General features: G+C 33.0%; 1 protein-coding gene across 1 annotated transcript in view; it reads left to right on the plus strand.

The window, feature by feature from the left end:
- The window catches only part of TMEM65 (transmembrane protein 65), a 69858-nt gene extending 59115 nt beyond the window's left edge, over positions 1–10743 (plus strand). The window contains exon 7 of the mRNA XM_059165675.1: positions 5741–10743. Within this exon, the coding sequence (XP_059021658.1) occupies positions 5741–5842 (102 nt within the window). The 3' untranslated portion in view covers positions 5843–10743. The remainder of the gene's footprint in view (positions 1–5740) is intronic.
- The last annotated feature ends 210 nt before the right edge of the window (positions 10744–10953 follow it).

Genomic DNA, 10953 nt, shown 5'->3' on the forward strand with positions numbered 1-10953 from the left:
CAAACAAGATATTTTTTTCTGGTGGGTCTGACATTCTAGCAGTGGAGAGAAGATAATAAAAAAATCTGATAAATAAAATGCTTAATGTACTAGAAATTCACAAATTTTAAAGGAATTAAAGAAAAAAAGAAAGCAGAGTAGGGTAAAAGAGGTTGGGAGTGCTGCTATGGAGACAGCTTGCAGGATTAAATAGGAGGGTCTGCAGGCCTCACTGAAAAGGTGATAGTTAAAACCACGGGAGAAAGTGAGATTATACAGGATGGGTGCTTCTCAAAGTGAAATGTCAGCAGGGCCAACACTACCTGGAAACTTGTTAGAAATGCAAATCTCGGGCTCCACATTAGACTTAACTATTTCTTTGTAAAAATCATACAAAGGTGTCCATATACTGCAATTCGTAGATAAATTGAAGTGAGATTAGCTGGCTAAGATCTGCCAGAGTTGTTGAGGAATCAGGATATCCTAACATTCTAGCAATTTGGCTTAACATTTAGCACTACAGTTAGGATCAACAGAAGATTATTTTCCTAGGCTTTCTTCTCGCATAGTTGATAATTCTGTTTTTCTTTCTGTATTATAAGCAGTTCTATTCCCCTCTCCTATTATACAAGTACTTCAATTACTAAGCTAGTGTGTGTGTGTATGTTTGTATTTTGATAGATCTTCCACCAGCATATGAAGTGATATTATTTCTTAGTTGTTGACTCTGCTTCTTTTATGTTAAGATGAAATCTACTCTGTAACATAAAATTCAATTAGCAAATAGCCTGAAGTAATTTAAGTTAGTGATCAGCAGTCTATTCATGACATAAGCTAATTCTGAAATTGACCCATAATGGAACATATGCAAATACACAGGCAGGTTCCTATTGACATAGGTTGTATTTTAAAAGCTCATTTATAATTTGGCTATTTGAAACTCAGAAAATATTTTCTTGCTGAACCATATTATGAATGTACTTAAGTTCTAATTAACTATAATGCCTAGGATATCATAAGACCTGGTAATAATATATAAGTAACTGATTTTTGAGTGGAAAGATGTTTCAGGTTCTGAATCAGGGTATCCCACTTCTTTCCTCCCTTTCTGCCCTATTGACTTTATGACCTGTTGAGATAATTGGGTTGAGACTCATTAACTAGAAATCCTAAAGTAAGTAGGAAGGTAGAGAAGAAAGCCTTGGTTTCCCTGGACAGTAGTAATAATGGGTGAGAAGTAGAAGAATGGGTGAGAAGCAGACGCGGCAGCGGACATTTCGTGAATGTAGGAAAGTCCGGAATCCATAATAAAATAGTCTCTCTCTGTATATATAAATAAATATAAATGAATACAAACTTAAAGGTCAAGATAAGGATCTAGGATAAACTTTTTCGGCATCTGGAATGAAGAAAACTTCTGTTTATTAAAACTCTGTAAGAGTGATACTTTCAAAGTTTGACATGATGAAAATGACTGTTATATAAAGCACAGACATACTGCCACCACCCTCTCTACCACCACAGCCAAAACCCAAAAATAACAGAGTTGAAAATTTTTATGCAAGCTGTTGTTGAAACACTAATGTCTAATCTTGAAATTTATTAGAAAACCTGTAGGGTCTGATAGATAAATGGACAATGTATAGGAAAAAATATTTTATTCAAGACCATTGATCATGTAGCCATCATAGCACCAGTAATACTTGATAGAACTTGTTTTGTTTATTTGCTTTTCTCTTTATAACTAACTGGAAGTTCCTAGAAGAGAGAGATAGACTGCATCTGATTAGTCTGTGTCTCGGTATACTTAGCAGAGTTTGGCACATAGTAGATTTTCAATAAATGTTTATTATGAAGAAATAAAAGTTAATTGAAAATGTTTAACCTAGATGGTCACCCTAGAAATGCAAATTTAAAAAATTATTTACAAAAATAAAAATTTTAAAAGTGTTCATAGCATAGGTATGATTATATAAAAATTGGTGTGTATATATCATATATATGTATATATCATATATGTGTACATATACATATACACATACATATACATATACGTTGACCCTTGAACAACTGGAGGTTAGGGGCATCATCCCCTTCATGAGTTGAAAATCCACATATAATTTTTGACTTCCCAAACACTTAACTACTAATAGCTTATTGTTAACTGGAGGCTTTATCAATAACATATGTAGTCAATTAACATATTTTATGTTACACATATTATATACAGTATTCTTACAATAAAGTAAGCTAGAGAAAAGAAAATGTTGCTAAAAAATCATGAGGAAAAGAAAATATATCTATAGTACTGCACTGTAAAAACCCATATATAAGTGGACCCACACAGTTCAAACCTGTATTGATCAAGGGTCAACTGTATTTCAATTGATATATATGTATTTGCAGTCTTTTTTGTCTAGAATAGACAGCATAGCATTCATTACCCTATGAATATACACAGATATTCATATTATTTGATTTTTAAATAAATCATTGGGAAAAAGTACACACAGAAATGTTTATTACAATATCACTTATACTGGTGAAAAAGCAGTGACTTTCAGTGGTGTAAGGACTGCTTTAAACATACTATAGGCCATCAATTCAGTGGAATTTAGAATTTTTCTATTAAGTTTATGAAACAGTTTGAAAAAAAGAGCATATTATAACATGTGTGGTGTGGGGGGTGGATTGAGGCAGAAAACAAAGCTATGTTTATTTTACATAATGATCAGACCTACATATAATTACATATACATAGGGATAAATATTGAAAAGGAATATATACAAAAAGGAGCAAATCCAAATATATTAAGAGTGTTTGGTGAGGTTTTTTTCCCCTATCTTCAGAAGTGAAAATGTATGTACAATTTCTAAAAGGTATTTTTCTACTTGAATATTTCTGTGGAGTTATTTCTTGGCAATTTGAAAAAAAAAAACCAGTTTTTCCTAGTTGCATTGAACTTTAAATATTACTTGTTCTAGAACCTTTTTATAGCTTATTTTTAAATTGTTTTTGTTTTTTTACTGTAGATTTAATTTTTTTTCCATTTTTTTCTCACCATAGGATATATCCTCCCCAATGTCCACTTAAAGTGTAGTTGACATACAATATTAATTTAGTTTCAGGAGTACAACATAGTGATTCAACAATTATATATATTACAAAATATCACAATAAGTGTAGTCACCATCCTTCACTATGCAAAGTTAGTGTACAACATTTTTTACTATATTTCCTGTGCTGTACTTTTCTTTCTCATGACTTACTTATTTTATAATTGGAAATTTGTACTCTTATTGCCTTCACCTGTATCACCCACCCCCTCCATCTCCTCCTCTTTGGCATCCACCGCTTTGTTTTCTGTATCTGTGAGTCTGTATCTATTTTTTGTTTGTTTTGTTTTATAGATTCCACATATAAATGAAATCATGTGTTATTTGTCTTTTTCTGTCTGACTTATTTCGTTTAGCATAATACCCTCTAGGTCCATCTACATTGTCACAGATGGCAAGATTTCATTCTCTTTTATGGCTGAGTAATACTCCATTGTCTATGTGTGTGTGTGTGTGTGTGTGTGTGTGCGCGCGTGCGCATGCGCGTGCACATAAACATGTATATACACATGCAAGTATAAAATGTATATATGTAGTATACATACATATACATATGTAGTATAATACATATACACACATACACAAATATGTATACATGCATAGACCTATACCTGCACACATGTATATGCATGTGTGTGTGTGCATGTATACATATACTACATCTTTATTCATCTATTTATGGACCCTTTATTCATCTATTTATGGACCCTTAGGTTGCTTCCATATCTTGGCCATTGTAAATAATGCTACACTAAATATAGGGTTATTTATATATCTTTTCAAATTAGTGTTTTTATTTTCTTTGGGTAAATACTCAAAAGTGGAATTAGTGGGTCATATGGTATTTTTATTTTTTATTTTTTAGGAACCTTCATTCTGTTTTTGATAGTGACTGTACCAATTTACATTCTGACCAGCAGTGCACAAGGGTTCCCTTTTTTCCATATCCTCACCAACATTTGTTATTTCTTTTTTTTTTTTTGAATTTTAAATTTCAGTCTAGTTAACATACAGTGTTAAATTGGCTTCGGGTGTATAATACAGTGATGGAACAATTCTGTTTATTACTCAGTGCTCATTTAGATAAGTGTACTCTTTGCCCCCTTCACCTGTTCTACTCACCTCCTGTCTGATGACCATCTGTTTGTTCTCTATAGTTAAATATCTGTTTTTGGTTTGTTTTTCTTTTTTTCCCCCCTTTGTTTTTTTCTTTTCTTTTTTTTTTTTAAATCAGTAATCATTTTATTTTATTATTATTATTTTTAAATTTATTTTTTATTTATTTTCAGCATAACAGTATTCATTAATTTTGCACCACACCCAGTGCGCCATGCAATCCGTGCCCTCTCTAATATCCACCACCTGGTACCTCAACCTCCCATCCTCCCGCCCCGTCAAAACCCTCAGATTGTTTTTCAGAGTCCATAGTCTCTTATGGTCCACCTCCTTTGTTTTTTCTTAAATTCCACATATGATTGAAATCATATGGTATTTGCTTTTCTCTGACTTATTTCAGTTAGCATGATGTCTTCTAGATCCATCATGTTGTTGCATTCTTTTTTATGGCTGAATACTATTCGTGTGTGTGTGTGTGTACACGTTTTTATCCATTCACCCATCAGTAGACACTTGGGCTATTTCCATAGTTTGGCTGTTGTACATAATGCTGCAATAAACATAGGGAGGTGTATATCCTTTTGAATTAGTGTTTTTGTATTCTTTGGGTAAATACCCAGTAGTGTGATTACTGGATCATATGATAGTTCTATTTTTAATTTTTTGAGGAACCTCCGTACTGTTTTCCATAGTGGCTGCACCAGTTTGTATTCCTACCAATAGTGCATGAGGGTTCCTTTTTCTCCACTTCTTGTTTCTTGTGTTTTTGATTTAGTCATTCTGAAAGGAGTGAGGTGATATCTCATGTGGTTTTGATTTACATCTCCCTGATGACTAGTAGTATGGAACAACTTTTCATGTGTTGGCCATCTGTATGTCTTCTTTGAGAAATGTCTATTCGGGCCTCTACCCATTTTTTAATCCGATTGTTTCTTGCTGTTAAGTTGTATGAATTCTTTATATATTTTGTATATTAACCCCTTATTGTTTATATCATTTGTAGATATTTTCTCCCATTTAGTAGATTGCTTTGTCATTTGTTGATGGTTTCCTTTATGCTGCAGAAAGCTTTCAGTTTCAAGTAGTTTCAATTGTGTATTTTTGCTTTTGTTTTTTCTTACCTAAGGAGACAGAGCCAGAAAAATTTTGCTAAGGCTGATGTTCCAAGAGATTACTGATTGTATTTTCTTTTAGGATCTTTATGATTTTAGATCTTACATTTAGATCTTTAATCCATTTTGAGTTTATTATTGTGTATGGTGTAAGAAAGTGGTCCGTTTCATTCTTTTGCATGTAGCTGTCTAGTTTTCACAACACCATTTATGAAACTATCTTTTCTCCTTGGCATATGCTTGTGTCCTTTGTCATATATGACTTATTTTAACATGTAAGTTACTATGATCAAAAGAGAGGAAATTACAGTTGAGTTTTATGGTACATAGTAATTGTTTATCATAGCTACTTAGGCAAGGATCCTTCTTCCAGGGATAAAATAACTTTCAAAAAATGTCTTCTTTTGTTTCCTTAGGGCAAAGCTGTTGGGGTGACTATTGGCTGCATTCTAGGAATGTTTCCTTTGCTTTTCTTTGGAGGAGGTGAAGAAGATGAAAAACTGGAAAAGAAAAATTAACCCTATTAGAATACCTATAAAAAGATGTAAACTAATGTACCTCAATTACTAAATATGCTGTCACAACATTTAGGAATTAAGACAATAACAGTGTATAGATACGGGATCAAATAATTCAGCATGTATTATGGAAAACACTAACTTATTGTGGCTTGGTTTTCTTAGGACATCTTTTTAAAAAATGTTTAGTATCCATTTTGTGTAAATTGTTGAAATGCTTTTTCATCAATGGCAGTCAACATTTTACCTTTTTATTCGTATATCAAAATATCATTTAAGTATCAGTCATTGATGTACTATACTAAGTTGGGGTTTGCATATTTGTTACTCCATGTGTGTGCATGCATGAAAGGATCTTCTGTTGTTGCTGTTGTTCTCTGGTTACAACTCAGCCTTGAGATGTTTGCCACATTACTTAAGATGTGTAATATAAGTTAAAGGTTTTTTTTACTCTATTTCGGCAACATCAATTTTGTACTGTTTTACATTGAACATTTACAATCATATAATTTTAGTCATTTTTTAAAATCTTAGTCGTTTAAAGGTAGACACACACTTTAAGTATGTGTAAGTATCTATGTGTAAGTAAGTATCTATTATTCACTTTAATTTTCTGACCTCAATGTCTCAAGAGCCAGAGGTTAATCAGAATGAGTAATTATGTGATGTCCTTACTACATAAAACCATATATGTTAGTAAGTGTATTATTTTCAGTTGATTTTTCTTATCTTTAATTTCTCAATTTTAAATCATTACATGGTAGCTTCTGCTCCAAGAAAATGATGATTTTAGGGTCTTTTATAAATGGGGATTGTGGAATTAGGGTAAAATAAGGGGTTTGACATGACACTTGGAAATTAAGAGGCTAAAAAACTTTTTTAGAGAAAAAGAAAATAGGAACTGTTGAGAAGGCTTATGGTATAAGTGGTAAAGTTGAAGTCATGTTTGGAAGGTTTAACGAGATACAAATTCTATTGTTTGGGATGGATTTCTTTTTCCCCAAAACATCTTCTCATCTGAATGAATCTGAATACTCCATACTGATAATCCTGATGTCTTATCTTATCACATAGAAGTTTTATTTCTGGATAATTTACTTTGAGGTGAAGACTAAATATTTTATATTTTGCTTTTTGGCTATGAATAGTAATCAAATGTTACGTGAGGAGAAGTTTTTTTTTTTTGGTCCTTTTTCTTCTTTGGTGATGTTTAAATAATATTCTAGGTTGAAATTGCTTATTTCCAGCCTTGCATATCTGACATATATAGTACAACTATATATGAGTCATAAATTTTATGAGCCCTTAAAGTTCGTTAGCATGTGGTCTCATATAAATGCTAAAAAATTACTCTTACTTGTAAGAGTAAACTCATCATGGAGGAGAAAAACTGAAATTAAGGTAACTATTTACCTTACCTTAACTATTTCTAAATAGATGCAAAAGAAGGAAAACTTCTTAAGTGGATGGATTTACAGTTACCTTAGTTTAAAATTTATTTGCACATTTTACTTTGACCTCTTATTTTGAGAAGGGCTGTTTTTCCCCCACAAGGCAATTTGTCATAAATTACCCTCTGTGCACTTCAAAATAGCTTAGAGCTATCCTTTAATCATAGATTTTTGAAAGAAAAGAAGAAAATAAATTATCATATAAAAATAAATATATAACATTCTTACTGTGTACAAATAATAGAATAGTCTCATTTGATCAAATTAGAATTCCAAAACTTGACTTCTTAAACAGAATCTTGGTCTGTATCTTCCACATAGTACTACATATATACCAAAAAGAATTTTTTTAATTACTTTAACTGATAGGGTTAGAGTGCTAATTTAAACAACTTTTTTTTTTCAAGATTTTATTTATTTATTTGACAGAGAGAAATCACAAGTAGATGGAGAGGCAGGCAGAGAGAGAGAGAGGGAAGCAGGCTCCCTGCTGAGCAGAGAGCCCGATGCGGGACTCGATCCCAGGACCCTGAGATCATGACCTGAGCCGAAGGCAGCGGCTTAACCCACTGAGCCACCCAGGCGCCCTAAACAACTTTTTTTTAATGTCCAAGTGCATTTGTTCCTGACTTGTATATTGCCAGTCCTTTCTGTTTTCTAAAAACTATTTTGTTGTGGTGCTTAAATTTTCTTCTTATTAATTTCTTCTTATTATTAATTAAATTTTCTTCTAATTAATTCTTCTTATTAAATCCCATATCCAGAAATCTTGCCTGTGAGTTTAGAAAGGGCTTTGAAAATTATTGGTTTTCACTTTTTGCTTTGAAAGTAATCCAGTCCTACAGAAGCTTTCAGTTTAGCTGAATGTCTGAATAATTATTTAAGGTGTCAAAACATAGTATATATAGCCTTCATGTTGAAAGATCTTTTAATTTGGGAGCATAATAAATATTTGAATCATTCAGATAATTAACTTTCAAAAAATGGAGCCCTTTTGTCCTTATCTAAGGTACACATCTTTTCAAGATCTTATTCTCATGAGTATTGGTGCTTTGCACAAAGTGATTTCTGAAAAATGGTTCCCTTTAAGAGAATGACTTAATAAAACCATAGTTTCATGGTACTTGTCACAAATAACCTTATTTCAGATTGAAACTGGAAGCTTATTTCTCATATTAGCTATTTCTTTTTTGGAAGCACCATAACTATAGTTAAATACAACATGAGCTACTTTAGTACTGTTCGTTTAAAATTCATGTTGTCTGTGTATCATGATTTATTGACTTGTTGATGCATGTGAATTGAGTGCATTTTGTTGCCACTGTATGTTAAATGGTGACCAATGTTTTTACAAAAGAATTGAAAAAAAAATATCTTTTAAGAAATTTGGAATGTGGTTTTGATTTTGAAATTTGACTTTCTTCCTGATCTCTATGAGAAGGCTCTGGTTATTCTGTCACTAAAGGAAGTAGAATAAATAAATGCAGATATTTTACAGGATTGTAGCAATGTCACTGAGACAGTAAGATGGAGCTATTTACTACCTCTCTGAAATCCATATTGGAGATTCATTACAGATTATGGGAGAAGAACGATCCTATATTGAGACAATTTGATATTTAATAGGATGTCAAAAATAACTCTAGAGAGGTTGGCATATATCACACTGATGGGTCTTTACAGCAGAGATATCCAGGCCTTCTGTAAAATAAATGCCTCATTTACTCTTTTTTTGTAGGAAGTAAATTTTGAAGGTAATGGGAGTTTATCATTAACACAAAAAGTTTATGTAAACCATTTTGAAGTAAATCTTCCTAATTTTAGAATTTTATTTTCTTCCTATCTGAAAAGAATGTATTAAATGGAATGTCATCTTTTTCTTAGTGGCTAAGCACCATTTCCACGGACATTATTATTGTGCTGTAAGGCAGTGCCTCAGGAAAACTTTCATTTTCCTCCCATCTTTTTACTGCTCTGGGCTTTTGGCAATGGCCTTCTCTCTCTGACTTGCCACTTCTCAGCATTATGGACTTCGCAACTAGATAGCCAGTCTTAGCAGAAATTTTTTGGGAAATATTAGGCTATGGAACCTGAGTGAGATGATGATGGTGATAATGATGATAATGTTAGCTTCCTTTTATTAAGCACTTTCTTGCTGTCATGTCAGTACTTTACACACTTCACTACATTTAATCACTTTAAATAATGACGTTAAGTTGGTGCTACTATTGTCCCTATTTTTTACTGGGTAAATTTTTTAAAAAAATTTATTTATTTGACAGACAGAAGATCACAAGTAGGCAGAGAGGCAGGCAGAGAGAGGAGGAAGCAGGCTCCCCACTGAGCAGAGAGCCCGATGCGGGGCTCCATCCCAGATCCCTGGGATCATGACCTGAGCCTAAGGCAGAGGCTTTAACCCACTGAGCCACCCAGGCGCCCCTACTGGGTAAATTTTATGTGGAAAGTTAGTAGTAGACCCATGAGGTCACTACTAAGTGGACTGGAATCCAACTTCGTCCAAGTTTAAAGCCTGTGTTACTATGCAATAGGGCATCAGTTGAATGGACTTTGTAACATCTCTTCTCTGCTTAGGTTCCTTTTTACCTTCAGGTTTGTGGAGTTAGTTGTTTTCTTACCAAAAACCAAAGGTACTTATAATCTCAATGTTCATTTAAGAAATTCTGTGTATACTACGTGCTCAGAACTGTTCAAGGAACTGAGTGAAAAACCAGAACATTCTTATTCTCCTTAAATTTATTCTGGGAAGGGGAAACATCAGTCGGGCAAATATACATTTAAGTATTTTTTTATTGCAGATAGTGATAGGTTCCAGAGACAAATGAAACATGGTAAGGGGCATGGAAAGTACTGGTGTGCATATGAGAGTATTTTTATAGAGTGGTCAGGGAAGACCTGAAAGAAGTGAGGACATTAACAATACATGCTATGGAAATCTCAGACATGTGAGGTATGTTTCACTTGGGAATGTATTGTAAATTTTTTTTTTTGTTTTGCACTATTAAGACTTTCTGGATTAAATCTAAATAATATTTAAATATTAGAATTGATAATCCCTGCATATTTATTGACAGCAGTAGATGGAAATGGCCGTGATGCCTGGGGAAGCTGCCTGGGAATTCATACTGTATATGGATAACCCATGTGCAAATTATTTAGGGTTTGTCGTGTGCTCATCATGAAATCTTACTAACAGATCACATGTCTTTACCAAAGCAATAAATGCTATTGGTATATGAGCTGTAACACTGAAATTGGTTTCTCTTCTTTAACTTTTAGAAATGAAGTACTACTTAAAGCAAGGACATAAAACATTTTAATTTTGAAGCTTCAGGACTTTAGTGTCTACCGATCTTGTGCTGACAGCAATATGAACCACATGGTGTTGTATATTGGTTTTCATAATAAAATTTATGACATCAAACATGTTAATGCCATTGATGGATTTATGAATGGAAGAAATTTGAGCAAATTCTTTTATTGACACCATTTAAAAAGAATAAGCACCTGAGAGATTGCATGATTTCCCCACAACTACAAGTCAAACTTTTTGTTTACAGGAATAGAATGTGAGAATGGCGACTCAAGAATTAAACTCAAAGGAACTACTTTTGATGAGAGCTGGGGTGAACCTTCAAAACC

Source organism: Mustela lutreola, chromosome 3 (assembly GCF_030435805.1).
Source record: "Mustela lutreola isolate mMusLut2 chromosome 3, mMusLut2.pri, whole genome shotgun sequence".
NCBI lineage: Eukaryota > Metazoa > Chordata > Mammalia > Carnivora > Mustelidae > Mustela > Mustela lutreola.